The sequence below is a fragment of the Schistocerca piceifrons genome, chromosome 2 (assembly GCF_021461385.2).
Source record: "Schistocerca piceifrons isolate TAMUIC-IGC-003096 chromosome 2, iqSchPice1.1, whole genome shotgun sequence".
Lineage (NCBI taxonomy): Eukaryota > Metazoa > Arthropoda > Insecta > Orthoptera > Acrididae > Schistocerca > Schistocerca piceifrons.
Genome location: NC_060139.1, coordinates 101,058,239 through 101,081,217, shown reverse-complemented (window position 1 = coordinate 101,081,217; position 22,979 = coordinate 101,058,239). Strand labels below are relative to the sequence as shown.

Here is a 22,979-nt window from a genome sequence, read left to right as displayed (position 1 = left end):
CTGACCTGGACGAGGAGCATCTTCCACTAAAGTCACACTATCTGTGAACTCCCTACTCCATTCGTAGACTTGCTGCTGTGACAGACATGCATCATCATACTGATTCGTCGATGAATTTCAATAGGTTTCACACCTTCACTATGCAAAAACCGAATAAAAGAACGCTGTTCTTCTCTGGTGCAAGTTGCAAGTGGGGCGGCCATCTTTATACTGATACTGTGACGGTATGTGTGCATCTGCACTATGCTGCTACCTACAGGCCATTCTGCACGCTGTTTGTAGCACGCTTACCAACTTACAGGATAACGGCTCGAAATTTTGATTTGTTATTACAAATTTAAGGTTTTCATTTGACTCACCCTCATATTATTATTATTATTATGTTACTATCTTGAAACCAGGGATTCCAACTGCATTTTCTCTCCTCAGATATCATTCACTGTACATTTGTCCTGCGTAGTTACTGTATTTGTGCAAATTTAGGCTGCACCTAAACTTTTGACCCTAGATCATAGTAAAAAGAAAATCTCAAATATGGGTTGCACTATTGAATTTATCACCATTTGCAAAGTACTACTACTACTACTACTACTACTACTACTACTAATAATAATAATAATAATAATAATAATAATAATAATAATAATAATAATTATTATTATTATTATTATTATTATTATTATTATTATAAACCCTGTGGAGGCCCGGGAAAAGAATAGGCCTCCGGTATGTTCTGCCAGTCGTAAAAGGCGATGAAAAGAACAAACCACTAATAGGGCTATCCACTAATAGGGCTAACCCCCCTTTTAGTGTGATTAGTTGGTTCGGAACAGAACTAATGAAGCCTCGGACAAACGCTGTCATGGCCGGGGATGACGCTTGAACCCTATGCCCGTCCAAAATGGTAACGACACTGCTAGCCACATGGAAAATGATTTAAATCCAAATAGAGGTGTTTTGCAGGATATGCTTCTTGCAACCACTCTAGAAGGAAAACGAAGACAGAGGATGAGATGGTCAGATGAAGTTAACCAAAAGCTCATGTTCTGTTATTACCAAGCAACAAACTTAGGAACCAACACAACTGGATACAGACCACAAGTATACACAACATTTATTACCAGATACCTAGAATTAAAATTTTTAACAGAACAACGATTAACTGATCAGATCCATGTAATAATTAAAAATAACAGGATATCCCAGTCGGAATTAGAAAACATCAAACAACAATTACAACAAATACTGGAACAAAATAATGAGCAATCAGAAGAAGCAGTAATGGACTCAAACATCCCGGGGGGGGGGGGGGGGGGGGTACAAAGAACAACAAGCATCAATTAAACAATCAGAGGAAAACGAAATCTTAAGACAGCCTCCAGAACAAGCACAGCACAAATAGAACACGAAGTGACACACATGTTAGATATAGAGGAAAAATTTCAGCTGTCATATATAGAATACAAAGACACAAATACAGACATTAGACCATTCTTGTTGGCATAGACCACCAAATAACCCACAAGTCGAAACAACAATAACAACTATCAACACAATCATACACAACAAAATAAATGAAAAAAAACTATGGAAGAGTTACAACTACTGGTTTATATAGGAGCATTCACTACACTAAATATGCACACTAGGCAGAGATCAGAACCAACCAACACAACAGAAGAAACCCACAAAACCAGCATGGCAACACAGGCTACAGATCAGAATAGAAAACCTGAGAAAAGACATTGTACAGCTAACACAATTTATAAGAAATGAAATATCAGACAAAAAATGAAAAAGGTTAGGTAAAATCTCACAACAAGAAGCGATAGAGCAATTAGATGAAAAGAAACAGAAATTACAAGCATTGGCCAAATGACCTAGATGATACAAAAAAGGTGAAAATAGAAGGAAACAAAACCAAACATTCAACACAAGCCAAAAGAAATTTTACCAGACAATAGATAACACACACATTAAAATAGACAATCCACCAAACATAACAGACATGGAACACTTCTGGAGCAACATTGGTCAAACCCGGTACAACATAACAGACGTGCACGGTGGATACAAGCAGAAACAGACACATACAAGATGATACCACAAATGCCTGAAGTGATAATTTTGCAACATGAAGTCACCCGAGCAATTAATTCTATGCACAATTGGAAAGCCCCTGGTAAAGATAAAATAGTAAATTTCTGGCTAAAGAAGTTCACCTCAACACATTCACATCTAACTAAATTATTTAACAGTTTACATTGCAGACCCATACACAGTCCCTGATACACTTACACATAGAATAACTTATCTGAAACCTAAAGATCAAGCAGACACAGCAAACCCAGCAAAATATCGCCCCATAACATGCCTACCAACAATATACAAAATATTAACTTCAGTCATTACACAGAAATTAATGACACATACAACACACAACAAAATTATAAATGAAGAACAAAAAGGCTGTTGCAAAGGAGCACGAGGATGTAAAGAGCAACTGATAATAGATGCAGAGGTGACATATCAAGTTAAAACTAAACAAAGGTCACTACACTACGCATACATTGATTACCAAAAAGCTTTTGATAGTGTACCCCACTCATGGTTACTACAAATATTGGAAATATACAAAGTAGATCCTAAATTGATACAGTTACTAAACATAGTAATGAAAAATTGAAAACCACACTTAATATCCAAACAAATTCAAATAATATCACATCACAGCCAATGCAGACTAAGTGTGGAATATACCATGGAGACTCATTAAGTCCTTTCTGGTTCTGCCTTGCTCTGAACCAACTATCCAACATGCTAAACAATACAAGTTATGGATATAATATCACTGGAACATACCAACACAAAATCACACATTTCATATACATGGATGATCTAAAACTATTGGCAGCAACAAATCAACAACTCAAGCAATTACTAAAGATAACAGAAGTATTCAGCAATGATATAAATATGGCTTTTGGAACAGGCAAATGTTAGAAAAATAGCATAGTCAAGGGAGAACACACTAAACAAGAAGATTACATATTGCATAACCACAGCGACTGCGTAGAAGCGATGGAAAAAACAGATGCCTATAAATATCTAGGATACAGACAAAAAATAGGAATAGATAATACAAATATTGAAGAAGAACTAAAAGAAAAATATAGACAAAGACTAACAAAAATACTGAAAACAGAATTGACAGCAAGAAACAAGACAAAAGCTATAAATACTTATGCTATACCAATATTGACTTACTCATTTGGAGTAGTGAATGGAGTAACGCAGACCTAGAAACACTCAATACACTTACACGATCACAATGCCACAAATATAGAATACATTACATACATTCAGCAACAGAAAGATTCACATTAAGCGGAAAGGAAGGAGGAAGGGGATTTATCGACATAAAAACCTACATTATGGGCAGGTAGACAGTTTAAGAAAATTCTTTACAGAACGAGCAGAAACTAGCAAAATACACAAAGCAATCACTCATATAAATACATCGGCTACACCATTGAAATTTCATAACCACTTCTACAACCCTTTAGATCATATAACATCAACAGATATGAAGAAAGTAAATTGGAAAAAGAAAACACTACATGGCAAGCACCTGTATCATCTAACACAGCCACACATCGATCAAGACGCATCCAACACATGGCTAAGAAAAGGCAATATATACAGTGAGACGGAAGGATTCATGATTGCAATACATGATCAAACAATAAACACCAGATATTACAGCAAGCATATTATTAAAGACCCCAATACCACAACAGATAAATGCAGACTTTGCAAACAACAAATAGAAATAGTAGATCACATCACAAGGGGATGTACAAAACTAGCAAATACAGAATACACCAGAAGACATGACAATGTAGCAAAAATAATACATCAAGAACTTGCCATACAGCATAAACTAATAAAACAACACATTCCCACATACAAGTATCCACCACAAAATGTACTGGAGAATGATGAATACAAATTATACTGGAACAGAACCATTATAACAGATAAAACAACACCACATAACAAACCTGACATCGTACTCACCAATAAAAAGAAGAAATTAACAAAACTAATCCAAATATCCATACCCAATACAACAAATATACGGAAGAAAAGAGGAGAAAAAATTGAAAAATACATCCAACCGGCTGAGGAAGTCAGGGAAATGTGCATCAGGACAAAGTTGACATTATACCAATTATACTATCAACTACAGGAGTCATACCACACAATATCCACCAGTACATCAACGCAATACAGCTACATCCAAATGTATATATACAACTACAGAAATCTGTAATTATTGATACATGTTCAATTACCCGAATGTTCCTAAATGCAATGTAACATATACCGTACAGTTAAAAGGAAGTCATGCTTGATCAAGATCCGCATCACTTTCCATTTTTAACCAGACATAACGTCTGGGAAAGGAAAGGAATAATAATAATAATAATAATAATAATAATAATAATAATAATAATAATAATAATCCTGCTTAAGAAATGAGCAACTTAGGGTTATCAGCTATACATCATGTAAAGGGAAACAGAAAGTAAGAAGCTAAATGTAGATTTCATGTGTGTGTGTGTGTGAGGGGGGGGGGACCATTTGTTGGTGTGCAAGTGAAGAGAAACTCTTCAAAAATTTGAAAAGTTGGTGTTAATTTTGAGGGTGAAAGTGCAAATATCCAGATGTGGAAAAAGACAGGAAATTTCTCATTTTAATCTCTCATGAGATTTTTCGAATATGTTGAATAGGAAAATGTTAGTAATTTTGTAATTATCATTCTGTAAGTATAAAATAAAATTCTTGCAAAATTCCAAGCACTCTCCTCCATATCTCAGCTTACACTCAGAATTTCAAAATTTACTTTCGAGACACCATTTATTAGGTTCATAGACATAATTGTACAAAATTTCATATTTTTAGCCTTCATAGCTTCTGAGAAACAGATAGATAAACTTTAAAAACCATAATTTTTGGGAAAAAACTATTTAAAGTTCAACCTAATGTTTTTTTCTTAAGTCACCCTTCAGAGTTCCCCAGATTCGTACTCATGGTCCTCTTTCCCTTCAAGGCTTCTCTTTTGGTTTCCTGTTTTCTGCCTTCTTTCCTTTACGAGGTCTTCGGTTGAATTTTTAGTTCTGAGATGTGCTTTAACATTTTCGCTGCCATGAGAGTGCTGGTAACCTCAGAAGTAGGTTTCTCACAGGCCATGAGCACGCCAGCTCCCTCAGCTTCAGTTACATTCAATTGACTCTGGAACAGGCTGGCCTTGCAGGAACCCTACATATGCCTTTTCTGTGGCCTTACGGAGTAACATTGTAATAGTACGTGCAGTGGCCGCTAGATCGCAGTACTGATATGAGGGTGCTGGTAATCTCAGAAGTGGCTTCCTCACAAGCCAGAAGGGCACCGACTCCCTCAGTTTCAGTCACAGTCAGTCGGCTCTGAAACGGAGTGGTCTGGCAGGAAACCCAAATCTGCTTTTTTAATGGCCCTTCGGGTAACATCGTCTGGTATGTTCAGTGACCACTAGATTGCAGATTCATTTACTTGTGAAACACTGCACTCTGTTTGATGTGGTTTTGATACATTGTTTTCAGAGTTAAGTTTTAATTGTTTAGAAATAGTCTTGCGTAGCAGTGCAGCATAGTGATTGTAAGTGTTGGAATAAGAAACTGAAGAATATTTCAGGTAACTATTTGGCACATTACAAATTATTCTATAATCACTTACTAAACACCAAATGTATTTTCTAATGGTAGGCCAAAGACGAAATGCGATGGAGATACAAGTCCCTGTCCCCCAATTCGTAAAAAGAGACTGAAAGATAAGTCTGATATCTTGACAAAGGAAGAACTGTTAAAAATTCTCAATGCTCATGATGGTGAGTTATCTGATGTTTGTGATTTGAGTGATGACAATGATAATGACAATATACTCAATGAAACTTCCTCACCTAAGCAACAATTTGTGTCTGAGAATGAAAGTGATGAGGAATTGGAAGAAGGTAATGAGCCATCCATTACACAACCTATCTCTCCTCAATCTCTAGAAGGAAGTGAAAATGAAAACTGGGCTGAAGTGGACAGTAGCACACTGAGGAACATACAATTCAGAAATATGGAAACCTTTGAATATAATGGCCTACATTGCCCCGAGAATCAGAAGAATCTGAAACCTATACAAGTCTTTAGAACTTTCATTGGGGACGATATTCTACCAAGTTCTTTGGCAGCTAGTTCACTACCCACACATTAGCGACAATTGGAGTAAAAGTGTTGTTTACGGGGACAACCTGGTCGCTTGAACTATGTCCCATAATCTATTTCGACTGCTGTTGAGCTTTGTCCATTTCGAGGACAATGCAACTGCAGATAAAAGTGATCATATATTCAAGATCTGAAAACTTGATATAATCCAGAGTAAATTTTGCTTGCAGTATGAACCGGTAAAGACGCTAGGAGTGGACAAGTCGATGGCGCCCTTTCGTGGACAACTTTTATTTCGCCATTACATCCCCAGCAAGACCCATAGATATCGAATCAAGGTATTTAAACTTTGTAACCAAGCTGGTTATATGCTGTGAGTGATTGTTTACACAGGGCAGCTATACTATGTCATTAAAAATCTTGCAGAAAAAGTAGTTTTAGACTTAATGGAAAATATGCAAATAAGGGACTGACAATTATTACACAAGCGCGTCATTAGCTAGGCATTTGCTGGACAGAAATATCAACATCGTAGGTATCCTGAGAAAAAACAGAAAGATCCCCCCCCCCCTCCCAAATCATGATGTCACAAATAAGAAAAGGCAAATTCATTGGAAGAGTGTATAATGGAATAGTAGTAACAAAATGGCAAGACAAAAGAGATGTGATGTTTCTCACTACCGTATTTACGCGAATCTAATGCCCCATTGAATGTAATGTGCACCCCATTTTTAAAAATTAAATTGATAAAATAAAGGCACTTTTGGCACATCGCTGGTAGGGTATTTTTGTAATGTTGAAATTTATTTTACATGTATTTTCATTACTAAAAAAGAATGCCTAACTTAATTACCTACAAGACTTACAAAGAAACATACTGTAAATTACAGGTGTTACTCATCATTATTCACTAATATCATCAATCCTGGAATCCTCTGAAGAGTCTACATCAGAAATATATTCATTTCCTCCTTCCCTGCCATCCTTGGTGTCGTTCCATAACATGTATTCACTGCCATCTAGAGTATTTGAAACACAACATTTCTTAAATGATTTTACGATCATTGGTGCTTCGATGCATTTACAGGAAGCCGAAACCCAGTGTGCAACAGTGTAGCATGCAGCACTTTTAATTTTTCCTGTCGGAGTCAGTTCATGATTTGGTTCTCAAAACTATTGTTCGTAATGTTCCTGAATGTAACCTTTGAAAGGATTATTTATACAAACGTCCAGTGGTTGTAATACAGAAGTCATTCCTCCAGGACTAATAACAAGGTCACTGGGCAGGCTGAGTATTTTCTTTTTTTATGTTGTCAGTGAGATTACCACGAAATGCATGAAGACAAATCATTGATGGTTGATTGGAAAGTCCATCAGGATGGAGTTCCCACACGTTTCTGAGCCAGTCAAGCGTCAAAGTTTCAGTCATCCACCCCTTTTCTTGATTCTGAACAGTGACATCATCAGGGAATAACTTTCATTTTTTGGAGTCTTGGGGTTGTTTTTTGCTTGAAGATAAAAAAAGGGGGAAAGTTTGTTCCCATCTGCTGTGATTTCCAACATTACTGTTTTGTGCTAATTTTCGCACCCGGATGTTTTGATGGTAACTTCTTTTGTACTCTTCTTGTCAAACAAGTAACTACGTGGCATATAAAACCAAATTAGAGTCTCATCAGCATTACCTAGTTAGCCCATTGAAAAATTGTTCTCTTTCCTAAGTGTCATAACATACCGCTGAAATTCTCGAAGTTTCTTCTCAAAATCCTGTGGAGGCTTTTTGCGTATTGTTGTACAGCATCACAGAGATAAGCTCCCTCATTTCATAAAGCGATCAACCCATCCCTGGCTAGCCTTAAACTCTTGCTTCAGTATATTAAGAGCTGCAGCCACCCCTGTAGCTTTTTTTTATTATTGTGCCGCTGGTCACAGGTTTCCCAGTCTTTTTCTTTTCTTGGACAAATTCCAAAACATTTACTTCAACATCATAATGTCTTCCTTTGTGAGATCCAGTGAATTTCTTTCTAATAGCGCTAGTTGCAAATAATCCCAATTTCTGTTTCTCCTATAAGCAAATGTTACTCTCAGCTATGTTGAACTCTCTTCCTGCCCTTCTGTTACCGTAATTTTCAGCATAAAGAATTATTTTATGCTTCAAAGTAGCTTCATACAATATTCTTCTCTGCTTGCCGTCTATTTCGTAACTACCTAATGCAAACACAATGTGAACTACCATAGTAGGCCAACAAAAATGATATGAGGTTGAGAAGTACAACAATGCATTGTAATGTATGGGACAGTATCTACATTTAACGGAAGAAAAGAAAATGACATCACATTCTATTTGAACTGAGCAACTAAAGAAAATTTCCTCTCATGGCAGTAATGGATTTTGTTCTGGCACCTTCTAACAGAATTCAGTACTGGAAATATATGCCAGCTCTTTTAAGGTGAGTAGGAACACCCTGTCCCAACAATGTTAAATTTAGTGGCTTGGCTTCCCTGTGTTTCAGGAACCACTGTAGCCATTGGTGTGAACCTTTTACAGGACATTTAACTGTATGTTAAGAGTCTACTGAACTACAGTAATTGCATTTCAGCCCTGCTTTCGGAAATACAATTTTTTAATTGCACATTTAAAATTTTGTTTACTCTTTTTGTATGTTATCCTAAATAATTTTAATTATACATAACATTATGTTGTTCTTTTAATTCAGTAGACTCAGGATATGTATGTTATTATTCCCAGAAAATTTGAATACTCTACTCGAAGTGGTTTCTGAGATTTAGGGTAAAATGCAACAGAAAATCTGAATTTTCAGGAACAGCTTCTAAAGTTTCAGAAGACTGTAACTAACTTAATATATGCTTAAGTTTTTATTTTTAGTCACTTAGCACCACCCTGGTCTTTTTCCAAGTTTTCTTCTTTCTGGACTCCTTAGTGGCCAACTGTGCTGCATACTCTGCTGTATCAGAGCAAACCTTGTCCATCGGTTGAAGTTGTCTACTGCAGTTTGCTCCAGGATTAAGTCCCATATTCTGTAGCACTTTCACCCTACCAATTTTGCCATCATTGAAAGCAATAACAGCATCACTAACCCCCCACTTTAGTGTCTTCATTCCAACAAAAACATTTTTTAATAAGCGAGTCCGTTTAAGATTATTGAACAACTCATTGGGACTTTGAGTGTGACCATGCAGACACTTTAGTAATTCAGGATTTGCTATGTCTCTGTAAATAGGTTTTATGATATCCATGACTGCTGCTGGGATGGAATGCTTATGGTTGCATGAACTGTTTGAGCACTGGGCATTGCGTTAATTGCACCATGAATTAGGTCCAGGAGGGCAAAGGTGGTGTTCTGGTTTTTCATCAGTTGATAGTTTGTGGAAGAAGGTAGCCCATACTGCCTGCTTCATTTTCAACAAATCCTCAATATTATTTCTAATGGCCATCCCATAATACGGCTGTAGTTCATCAATCATTTTGTCTGTCAGCGTGCCTCTTATGGTTTTACCATCAGGAAGTTTCTTGTCTCTCAAACTTTGTTTCAACTTCCTCAATCTGGAGCCCATCCTCTTCTGGACATGACCAACACACTCTAGTTTTGTGATAATCTTCTCACCATAAGGCTGAGTGGCTACTACACTGTTATATGATTTTGAGTCTCCATCACCTAAGAACTTAGTGTGCCACATTCCCCTTTCATTCACAGATCTTCTAAAAATTTCAATAACTGCAGAGGCCTCCATACCACCACTTGTTCCTTCATAATTTCTGTCACAGATATGCTAATCTTCATTCCCTGATTTACACTTATAACAATGTTTGGTTAAAATCTGGAAATCTGTTACCTTTCCAGTATCCACACTGGTCACTATAGCAACAGAATTCTTAGAACTGTAGCCGCACTTCTGTCAAGTGTCATCAAAAGCTACTGGTATGTCAGTCATACCATAATTTATTTCGACAGCTTTGTTTGCAGTGCCCTTCATTGACTCACATGCGACAGATTCCACAGCAACTCCAATAAATCTTGCATACTTCTCGATTTTGCAAGGTGGGTGTGGCATATTCATCACGGCACACATTGTTTCTGCTGCGGTGTGTCCTTTGCCAATACCTCTCAATCCATAAAACCACCTAACATTTACTTCAAAATAATTGTCTTTACTCTTATCAGAATTCCAAAATGCGTGAGTATATTTACAACTGGCACAATTAATGATAAGTTTCCTGGCTCGTTAATTTGATACCTTACTGTCTTCATGTAAACTAACTGGCCCTCCACATATTTTACAACACACACTTTCACCTAACACCCTTGTTAAGATGTGTAAATCTATCAGAATATAACCTAACCTTCCATATACATAATTTTAGTTTTGAGAAAACTGTGTGTCACAACGGTATATTTTAATCTTCAAAGCACTGCTGGGTGTTTTTCTAGAGACTTACGAGTTTGCCTGTATTTCATTGTCTGTAACTTTACACGCCACATGTTGAACACAGTGTTTCCCTTTATTTGAAACTCGATTATCATGAAACCCACATTTCTTAAAAACTCTTCATTTTGGCATCATACTTTACTTTTTGAGAGATTTACCAGTCTATTCGTCACTTTTCCTCGGAAAAACGTTAGCACTTCGACATTCAAAGCATGTTTATACACTGTTTTTGACAGTGCTACCAATACAAACTGATAATTTAACCTTTATAACACAGCAATCCACAGCCTTCTATATAAAAAAATTACCAATGTTATTAGATCTTGAAATAATGCACATAGAAATTAACATTTTCAACTGGGGTAGATTATATTTAAGAAAATAAAATAAAGTACTTCCCATGTGAGTTCATAAGTGATATACATATATTATTTTATTTGGAAAATTGCAAATTTTATAATGAGATAAAAATCCGAAAATGTGAAAAAAAAATTTTTTTCCATTCTAACTCCCCTTAAATTGATAACATCTTACCCAATTTACATCTTCCTTTCTTTAATTCATCGATACCTTATCTATATTTTCTTGCTGGAGTTTAATAAATGTTTAGCTACTTCAAATCATGTAGGGTAAGAAATACTGGTGAACGATTCAAGTTTGTTTTCAAATCTAATGCGCCATCGAGTCTTATGCTAGATTCGTGTAAATATGGTCCTAAGCGTGGCATTGAAATGCGAACCACTGGGAAGAAAAGCAAGAAAACGGGCGAGGAAATGTGTAAGGCTGCTGCCATTTTGCATTATAATGCGACAAAGTAAGGAATCAATGTGTCAGACCAGATCTCGAGTTATTTTTCACCACTGAGGAAAACAATAAGATAGTACCGCAAAGTGGCGTTTGAAATTATTCTCAACACAGCAGTAGTAAATGCTCACTTTTTGTACAAAATATTTACTGAGACAAATATTACTATAAACAATTTTAGGGGGGAAATAATCATGAGCCTCTTGGAGAACATCATCTATACACCGACTCCCAATCAGTCTTCTAAACTTTTCAAGAGCCATGCTCTAATAGAGAGCATGCAGAGAGACAAGTGAAATAGAAAAATCCAGAACAGGTACAGAAGTTGCTACTTGAAGATTTCAAGAGATAAAAGAACAAATGAAGTGCAGAAACTTGCAGCAAAAGCGATCACAATATGTAAGGAATGTCATGAATTTGTTTGCATTTTCTGTTTTTCAAAAACACACAAATTGTAAGAAAAACAGTTTTTGTTCCTATGTTTGTATGCTGTTTATTATATACACCTGATAAATAACAGTCAGTTGGATGCATTTTCATGTAAGTTATACTCTGTTTCTTTATCACATCCTGTAAGAAAGTGAGGTAGCTGGCGCCCTCAAGGCTTACAGTGACAACCTCTTTGAAGCTGATTTCACTTCAGGGCCATGAGGACGCTGGCGACCTCACAATTTAAGCCCTCTTTTGAAGCATTTTGAGCTTTCATACATTTGGGGTGCACTTCACAACATTATAACATATTCAATATGTGGCTGGAAACAAAAAAAAAAAAAAATTTTTTTTTTTGGGCCTGGGGTGAAACAGTCCTGTAAGCCGAATAGCAGCAAAAGTAACTGCGCCATAAGTTGCGATGAAAGTGTGATTTTATGGTATTGTTTCCACATGAGTGAATTTAGAGAATGATTTGGATTCAGGGTTTTGCTGTGATCACATTTTTTTTTAGAAGTTCAGGATTCACAGCCTTACTGATGTCTCCTGTGTAAGTTTGCTTGAAAGTAATCTGTGGAATCATTTTTCACTGAGCTAGTATTAAAGTGCTGCTTCAAAAAGTGGGAATGGCAGGAAAGTTGCATCACACATTTTGTTATTTTTCAGGCACATTAGATGCTATTTCATAATAGAAACATTGGAAACTTATTGTCCATGAGTTCTACTTATAAATAAAATATAAATTGAAAATTTAAATTTTTTGGTCAATTTTATGAACGTCACTCCCTTAAAGTTTTGTGTGGGTGGGTTCAGCGATTCATGCAGTGAAATAATCTAGCTATTCATTACAGGATTACAATTGCATAACAACTGCATCAGGCGTACAAAAACAATTTGTTATCTTTCTAGCTTTATGTGATCTAGCTGCAATGCAAATATTTTTGTTTACATTCCCAAATGGGCAATGCAGACCAAATGCTGGACTATTTGGATTGTCCAAACAGCTGTATAGTAAATAATATAGGGGAATATAGTGTGCAAATAACATACATGTGGCTGTTGAAAAGGAGCAGTGCAGTGATTTCTCTTTTCAGGAACAGCTGCTGTATTTGTGAACGAGGTATAAGCTTTTCTGCTGGTTTCTTCTGAAGCCATTGACGGTTTACAAAAGTGATTGCGACAACTTGTAATTATATTATTTTCAACTCACTTGTACATGCCATTTTGAAATTGACGATTTATAATCCGGGGCGGGGAATCTCAATTGCAGGCCACATCATGATTTTCAAGACAAAATTTAGGAAAAATTTGCAGCGCATATTTGTGCAAATATGGTAATTAATCATTGACTAATTACTTTTAATAGTTATCACTATTGTGACTATTAAATTTAAAAACATGTGTAAGCATTAGGAAAACAAACATTATCTATTTCCTATATTTATTCTTTATTTAATTATGTTATACCTGATTCAACCACAGAAGTCTCCCCTGCTCCCATTTACTCAATATTGTCACGCAAATTTTGTTTTACCTCTCACCTCCACATTTTTTGCTTGTGTTAGTAATGTAGACCACATACAATCTCTGAAAAGATTTTCGAAAGAGGTTATCACATTTTCATGTATTGAGTTGTTTAATATGATGTACATGCTCACAGCAGCACAAGAACACTGGTGCCTATTCCAAAAATTTCGAAGGAAGAGCGTCGACACTTGTTTGCATTGCGAGTGGCCCAGGAGGAAGAAGAGGAACGTCAAAGACGACAACAACAGGAGCTCTGGCGTCAAAATGATAGCCAGTGTATGTCTTTGAGGCTTGATCCCAATGTTGTTACGCCAACGAATGGAAGTTACCCTTGTTTCTTCGATCCTTCTACTAATACATGGCAGCCACTTCCACCACAAGGTAACTACATCACATTCTTAAAAGAGGATGCAAAACAAAAATAGGAACATTTTAAAAAGTGCACATAAATAACCTGTGAGATGGAGAATATTTGTTGGGATATAAATATCTGAAACAGAACTGATGCACAAAACTGGGAATAAATATTAGATTTTTAGTTTTAGAAACTGGCAAGTTTATATTTGGAAGAAAAAAGTTAACAGAATAACTATGATTGGCAAGGGAAATGGTGGTCACAGCTTTATAATATTAAAAGCAGTCAAGAGAGAGAATATTAGGTTATACCTCTTTCTATATAGGATTATGAGTGGTTTCCTTTCTCCCCATTGGAAAAGGTGCTTTTAAACTTGCACTTCCATTTTATCATCAGCAGAGGTATTTTGCATTGTTTTTATAAATGCTCTCAGGACGATTGGGAGGGGAGGGCGGGGCTGAATGTTAAGTTTGTGAAGCCAGTTACAATTTACCGTTCTCCAGGCATTCTCTCTATATGAGGTAACAAGCCATTGATCATTGTGTAATCTTCATTTTTCTTTCCACTCACTAATTATGAGTTTTCCTGGATTTTGAAGCTAAAAAGTAATAATAATAATAAATAGAAATCAAGGCTTCAAAATTCCAATGTAGTACAAAAAAGTAAAAACGATTGAAAGTCCAGGATTAAAAAAATAAAAAATAAAAATAAAAAAATAAAAAAATTAGAAAGTACAGATTGCCACTCTCTGCATAGAGAAAGTGTTGAGTCACAGACAAGCACAATAGAAAAAAATGTAGAAATATTTACCTTTCAGACTAAGTCCTTCATCAGAAGTAAAAAACTCAAGCGCATGGGTGCTTGCATGCCTAGCAGAGGTGGGCAATAGGGATAAGGAAGAGCCTGATGAGCGGTTGGGGAATATTCTAGTGCTGCACATGGGAATGTGCAGGGATGTGGTGGGGGCGTGACAAGGTTGGTAGATGTAGTGTAAGAAGTTGGTGTTGTAAGTGGTAGGGGAGGAGAGAAGTAGATCACGCAATTCGGAAAAGCCATTGTTGATGGGAAGAATCCAGATGGCACAGGGTGTGGAGTAGTCTTTGAATTGAACCACATTGTATTGAGCAGTATGCTTATCAGCTGGGTGATACAGCTGTCTCTTGGCCACAGTTGGGTGATGAGATGTGGACTGACAGCTTGATAGCAGCCGTATCCACATGGAATGTGGCATCATATTTGTAACTACAGGTGACCTTGCCTTTAGTGGGTAGGAGATGTCTGTGACAAGACTGGAGTAGATGGTAGTGGCAGGAAGTATGGGACAGGTGTTGTATCTAGCACATTGTAGGGATATCAGCCTTGAAGCAATGGATTATGAACGGTGGTAATAGGGAGACTGACAAGGATGTTGTTTAGGTTGGGTGAGTGGTGGAATAAAGCCCGGTCCACACGCAACGATCTGTCTGCGCAGACATCGGTGCAGATGTCTGTACATGCAAAAGATCGCTGCAAATGTGGTGTGTTCACACGACACAAACCCCAATCTACTACTCGCCCGCCATCTGTCGGTGTAGAAAAGAAATATCAGTGGCAAGCGACTACGCTCCCCGTAAACGTCAAACATTTAATTCAGTTATTTTGAAATATAGAAATGGAGGAAGTTCTGTTGTGGTCTGTGTTCGCAACTTGTGTTGCAAAAAACATTCAGACCAACCGCAGGAAACAGAGAAAGCGGGCAAAATGGTGTAGACAGTGGCTGCTAAAGCAAAAGCAGTTTTCTCACGTAAATTTACTGAGAGAGTTGCAGGACAAACCTAACGACTGGCGAAATTATTTGCGGATGGATGTCGAAACTTATAATTATCTCTTAAAGCTTGTAACCCTTCATATTATGAGAAAAAATACTTGTATAAGAAGGGCAATTTCTCCTCATGAACGGCTGGCGGTAACATTGACACTCCAATTTCATCTTCAATTGTACTCCTGCTTGGTCTTGGCGTTTCTTGATCACTAAGAAAGCCAAGCAGATCAAAATACCATAACGTTGGCTGGTATACTTGATCTACCCCTACACCAGATCTAGATTTCTGAACTTTGGATAACTCAATTAGAGCATTGTATGCTACAGTCTTTTTGTCTCGGTCACTATATTCTTTACTTTTAATCTTCCACAAACATGGGTGGTTTCTACATATTTCAATGAATTCACTTACAAACTCTTGAGAACACTGACGAGTATCAGCCAATTTAATGCCCTGTGCACGCAAACACTAGACTGAGCAAACAGCTGTTTCGCGCCAGATTTGCGGCGATCTCCTGTCCACACGCTCCAACTTGTCTGCGCAGATGTGGTTTGAACCCACAGATTTGAGAGGTTTCGCTCAAACCTCCAACTCCAACTTCCAGGTTTGCACACACCTCAGGTTGGTGCAAATCTTCTGTCCACACGCAACGATCTGTCTGCGCAGATGTGATGTGCGCAGACAGATCGTAACGTGTGGACGGGCCTTAACACTGTGGTCAGGGTGGGGAGGATATTTCTCGTTTCAGGGCACAATGAGAGGTAGTCAAAACCATGGTGGAGAATTTGATACAGTTATACCAGTCTTGGGCACTTCTGGGTAATGAGAGCAGTGCTCCTTTATGGCTGGTCAGTGTTTACATGGTGGATGGCAGGTTGGGAGGGTAATTTTATTTTGTGAAGGTCTGCGTGAGACCTTTGGCATATTTGGAGAAGGGTTGCTCATCACTGCAGTTGCAACAACCAAGGGTGGCTAGGCCTTATGGCACAAACTTCCTGGTGTGGAATTGGTAACAGATATCAGAGTGTAGGTGTTGTTGGTAAGTTTGATGTGGATGAGGGAACCGATGTTGCCATTAATGAGGTGGAGGTTGACATCAAGGCAGGTGGCTGGGCTGAGAAAGACCAAATATATGGCCCACGAATAGGTTAGTACAGTATGGTGCCAAGCGTGTGCCCATTGCTGTACCACTGATTGGTTTGTAGGTGATACCTTCAGAGAAGTAGTAATTATGTGTGAGGATATAGTTGGTCATAGTGACCAGGAAGAAGGTTGTAGGTCTGGAGTCAGTCAGGCATTGAAAAAGATAGTGCTTAATAGTGGCAAGGTTTTGTGCATTGGGGATGTTTGTGTGGAGGGAGTGCTGGGTGGTAAAGGTGTGTGTGTGGGGGGGGGGATTAGAATCGCTCACCGATAAGGTTATCAGCACCCGTATGAAATTAGTAAAAAAGAATGCAGTTAAAACAGAAAAGATGCAAGAAAATAGATAAAAAGAATCTTTGATCATCTGCACAGTCAAACTATTTCACATCATGGAAGGTAGTATCAAAATTGTTCAGATGTTGTAAAACCATTAAGTGCAGTTAGGCAAAACAAGAGGAAAACTTAAATAATTTGCAGGTATATGGACTGGCAGATGTGGTAAAGGAATAGGAACTGTGGAGAGCAACTGGAGGAAAAGTGTGGTGTCTTTCATGTGGTAGGGTATTTTGCTGGTTATTGGCTGTAGGTGTTGGTCCACAGTCTTTCATCTACATTTAGGAAATGCTTCACCACATTCTATTAAATGCTGGAACCAAATATTAGCATTTTTGTGTATGCGTATAATAAATATTTAATCTTTAAATAGCATTCTCATGGACCTCAGACTTCATTTAATTTTTCAGGAGTGTTCTCCTTCGAGTTTGGATTAACAACTTATAAATTGTATTAAAATGACATATAAGATTCAACATTACAATTGTCAAATACACCAGTCACTAAAGGATGTTAAAGGTATTCCACCCTCTGTTTTCATTCTAAATGGCTTCTTCCTGATTGATGATGGACAATGGCATGTGAAAGTGCCACACCACTTGCTGTTTCAATTGTGCAAAATATGCTGCCGCAACAGACCACTGGGGATGCTCTGAAAATTCAGATTTGGTCAGTATCTTTTTATAAGTTCGTGACTTGCAGGATCCTAGAAGTTGGTACCAAGGGGTTGTATCCTTAAAAACAATAATCTTATCCTCAACTACTGTATAATCTGGCACTTATCCTTTTATGTCCTTTACAGTCTGATGTGCTGTGTTTGTTTTCCCATGCCCCTGAGTCCTATGGTGTCTGTGTCTTGAGCCAAGGAAGTGACACCATTACAAAATGGCCCTCAAAGTTCCAAAAGAATTACCTGCTATTCTTCCAGTGTTGACTGTTCTTGCAATGACTTCAAAGTCAAAATTTATATCCTTTGGTTTATTTATGTATATTGTTTCCAGAATTTTCTTCCTCTCTCACTTATGGGAGTATGTTTCAAATACCTGCAAACTATTTTAGTTAAGACAGATTCACACTTGGTTCTTAATGTAAATTATTTTGATCCGTTTCATATAAGATGTACCATTCCTGTACTGCAATACACCAAATTGTTCAGTACTGACTAAAAGTTGGGTATGTGCTTAGACCATCTGTGGTGAGTATTAAGTTCGGCATGCCTGCTTTCCAACTTGCGCATTACTCTCATGTATAGATTTACTTTTTAAGAATGACTAGTTACTCTTTTTTGAGGATATAGTTTTACTCTTTCATTCCTAATCATTCGCATATGATGATTCGCTAATTCCATCATAAGGGAGAGCTTTCAGGCATGTGGAACTAATCAACTTATTCCTTAACAACTAGAAGCAGCTACTACAGGCTAGCTACTACAGGCTACTTCTGTAAATTAAATGTCAGGAAATTCTGATTAGAGTTGATTCACTTACACTGATAATTGTGGAAATTACTTCTAGGTTAGGAGGAAAATATCTACAATACAGGGTATAGAGCTACTGCTGCTTCTCTCATGTGCAAACTGTCCTTCCCAAATAACAGCAGCACATCTCAAGCTATGTTGTGCTTCAAGTTAGGGTCCAGTGATATGTGTGGCCACCAAATTTCATAAAACCTTTGGCACAGTGGATTAAATTGGTAAATTTGGCTTCTAAGCATCCAGTTACAGGGTGACAATTATTGAACTATATGAAATAATACCATCATAACTTTTGAACGGTTCACAGTAGGATGCTCAAACTGCATGGTTGGCTGCAGGGAATGATGGAAATTAGTGTGCGCATGCACGCACGCCTTAGCGACGAAGCTCACTTTCATTTGGATGAGTTCGTCAGTAAGCAAAATTGGTGCAATTGGGGGAGAGACTGAGAATCCGCATTTCGTGATCAAGAAGTCTCTTCACCCTCAGCAAGTGACTGCGTGGTGTGCAACATCCAGTCATGGAATGCTTGGGGCGATATTCCTTGATGGGACAGTGACTACCAAATGGAATGCAATGGTTTCGGAACATGATTTCATCCCCACTATCCAAAGTGACGGTGATTTTGAGATGATGTGGTTCATGCAGATGGAGCTCAACCCCATCGAAGCAGGGGAGTGTTTGAAGTCCTGGAGGAGCAGTTAGGGGACTGCATTCTGGCTCTAGGGTACTCGGAGGCCACTGGCATGGACCTCGATTGTCTGCCATATTCTGTTGATATGAACACATGCAAATCCTTTATACGGGGCTATATGAAAGACAAGGTGTACAGCAATAACCCAAAAACCGATGCTGAGCTGAAAACAGCCATTCAGGTGGACATAGACAGCATCAATGTTCCGAAACTTCAGGGGGTCATGCAGAATTTCGGGATTCATCTGCGCCACATCATCGCTAATGATTGCAGGCATATCGAACAGTCATAGCCTAAATCCAAATACCTATAGTGACGTTTATTTGTTGAATAAAGTGTGTGCTTGCCGTAGTTTGTAACTAATGTACTTTTTTTCATATGGTTCAATAATTGTCATCCTGTGTATCTTTTGATGTGTTTCTCTTTAATATTTACTGATTTATTTAGTTACTGTGGAGTAATAGAAGTATTTAGTGTGGATGGTATGTCTCTTTGAATTGATATGTTCATATCTGAAGTATGGTATGTGTGCTCGCAGAATACATACTTTCCGTTTCTGTCTTTATACCTCTTCTGTTTTTCAGAATTAAAGCACCGTTCTGTATAGTCTGGTATGAGCTCATTTTCCCTTATCTTGACTCAGATTCATCTCAAATGAAGCTCCTTCCCCCATTATTCCTCTCTTTATCATACAAAACACTGTAGTTGCTTCTTTTTGTAAATTAATTTTTGAAAATTGATCTGAAATTCTCGCACACTCAGATTTCTCTTTACATACTTTTGGATAGGCTGAAAGAGTGTTGGGGCGTAATTCCTATCCTCATAAATTAATCATGTCTCAAAACTGAATTCCTGAAGATATATAGCCCACAGAACTAAATTTATATGTAGCAGTTCACTGATTATTAAAAATTTTAAGAGATGGTAGTTGGTACAGAAGGTCACCTTGTGTCTGGCATGCCCAAGATGTTCATCAGAGTTTTTTTCCCCATCATGGGATATTTCATTGTAAAGCCATTCAACAGTTGATTAATAAGAATAATAGTATTATCACATAACTCCTGTTTCCTTATGCTTTGTATATAGATGGAGGAGATAATCTTCATCAGGTTACCCTCCATTCAGAGGCTGTTGCACGCAGTGACAGTTATTTTGATTTGTAAATAATAGATTTCAGCTATCAGTCATTCTTATGAATTTTTATTGGCAGATGTAGATTTCAGCTAGAAACTAGCCATTTTCAATGCACTATCATTTTTGGTCAGTGCATGTAATGCCTGTTGGTCGGGCTTTGTCTACAGTTCATTAAATACTCTTACTCTAATCTTTATCATTAGACCCAAAATTGCCAATCTAGATACTATTAAGCATAAACCCATTAGTGTTAAAGACACGACTGCTTGTGACACTAATATTTCTAGCATTGGCCATGTTTATTCTTTTTAATATTTGGTAAATTAATAATTATAATGAAATAACATTTCATCAATTTCATTTTGATACCCACAGACATTCTGAAGCCAAATAGGGTGAATACCTGATACATGAACCATTTCGGGACACACATTTATTTGAACGTTTTTGCTTGTATTTACTCAAGGAACCACTCATAAAGTTCTGAAGGTGTGTTCTTTAACACCCAATATAATACTGTACACCCACTTCGTGTATATGAGTTGCATTTGTGTGTGTGTGTGTGTGTGTGTGTGTGTGTGTGTGTGTGTGTGCGCGCGCATATGCATGTCTATTGTTGACAAAGGCCATTGGCCAAAAGCTTTAAGTGTGAAAATCTTTTTGTTGTGCCTATCTGCGGCTCAGAATCTCCACTATATGGTGAGTGACAACTTTCCTTCTCATGATGTTTTTGTATGCTATTTGCCGCACAGCGTTATTTAAGTCTAGAACTTTTGAAATAGGCTAACTGCTCATGCTGTTCGTGTAGGAGGTAAAACAGGCAATTTCTTCACTCAGAAACATGCCATGGCCACACATATGGCTCAAAATATGCAGTTTCATGGCTACTTTTATTTAATGTGTGCATGAGTACTCCAAAATATATTACCGAGAAGTGGGTGTACAGACTGTGAAATACGGCACAAATCTGGGTGCAGTGTGGACCCTGAACACACTCTTGAGTACTGTCAGCTCCCCCAACAATCTCATTATAGTTTTTCTTGTCTGAGCAGGTCTCAAGAGATGGAGGTTTTTGTGTCATCATTGCTATTGTAGAGTCTTGTGTCATGGGAAGCAAGGAGATGATGTTGTTTGGCGGCTGGTATCCTCTTTCTACAACATAACTGCACACATGTATCAACTGAGTTTGTTGTTAACAAAAACAAGAAGCTACTTAGGTTTAAACTTGACCATGTGCTGTGGTACAAGCTCTTCCATAACAGTCCACTGTAGCCCTACTGCTGGTGAAGTACAGTCCCACTATAAACACTACACTCTTGTAGCCGTTGACGTGAACTTGACAGATGCCAACTAGAATAATGACTGAGCTGACTGTGACTGACTCTGCAACTGGGCTGACTGCCTGTGACTGACTGGGCCCTCTGGTCCGTGGTGGTGATCTAAATACTGCTGGTTAAGAGGGTGTTGGTGGCATGTTGCTTGTGAGTCTGTCTTTGACCTCTCTCCTGATATGCATGCTTGATTCAGCACCTATTGTTGATCTTCTTGCAACATCTTTGCGGACTGGTGTGCTGGCAACATCTTACGCCAGCAGATTCCCCCCTCCCAAAATGCCGCACCATTGTTATGTAGAGAGGATGGGGAGGGAGGCAGGATGCTTTACGTGGAGATGAGCTGGGAGCCGTGACTGTGGAGGATGGTATACTCCTGACTGTGCCACATCATCCATCTTGTGGGGCAACAGGAACATCCTCCAGAAATCTGCTGCCAGGGCACATATCCAGGCCTGAGGGCATTTCCTGGGGCAATGATGGCAACGGCGATGGCGAAGACAGGTCCAGGCCCTTGGGGTTGGTGGGCGAGGATGGTGGGGGTGGTGAGCGAGGATGGTGGGGGTGAGGGTGCATCGTCCATCCGCTCCTCCTAGGGTGCCTTGGTGGCACCAGCGGGTGGTGGTGAAGGCCGCACAGTCCCATGAGACCATGAATCTGGGGCAAATGACATGCACGAAGTTGGTTCTGGTGGTGGCACTGCAAATCATCGGGATTTGCAATCAAATACATAGAAGAGTCAATGCTTTCTTGGATCACGCCTCTTTTCCAGTGTCCACGGTTGCTGTAAACCCTGAAAAGAACAAGATCGCTTGGTGCAAAGCGATACTTGTGGACCATTGGCAATGCCGGATGCTGCGGTGATTGAAGTAAGTGTAGCTATGTCCGATGGTGGTGGCCATGCAGAAGTTCCACTGGTGGTGATCTGTCTCATGGGTGGGAGCCATAGGAGTTGAGAAAGAATTGCAGCACCTTGACCCATGTGTGGGTGGTGCAAAGCTGTGCCATCTGTTGCTTAAAAGTGTGTACGAAGCATTCTGCTTCCCCGTTGGACTGCGGGTGAAATGGAGCACTTGTTAGGTGACGAATGCCATTTCATTCACAAAGCTGTTCAAAATCTCGTGAAGTGAACTGTGGTCGCTTGACTAACACAATTACTTCTGGCAAACCTTATGTACAAAATATGGACAATGCTTGAATGGTGCTACATGATGTGGAGTTCATAGGCACTGCAAATGGGTACTTGCTAAAAG

General features: G+C 38.3%; 1 protein-coding gene across 3 annotated transcripts in view; it reads left to right on the top strand.

The window, feature by feature from the left end:
- LOC124777494 overlaps positions 1 to 22,979 on the top strand; it is a 253,609-nt gene that overhangs the window by 163,965 nt on the left and 66,665 nt on the right. For 2 of the 3 annotated variants that reach the window (XM_047252933.1, XM_047252931.1), the window contains exon 13: positions 13,594 to 13,841. In XM_047252933.1, the coding sequence (XP_047108889.1) occupies positions 13,594 to 13,841 (248 nt within the window). The remainder of the gene's footprint in view (positions 1 to 13,593; positions 13,842 to 22,979) is intronic. The other variant, XM_047252932.1, reaches the window with a different exon arrangement.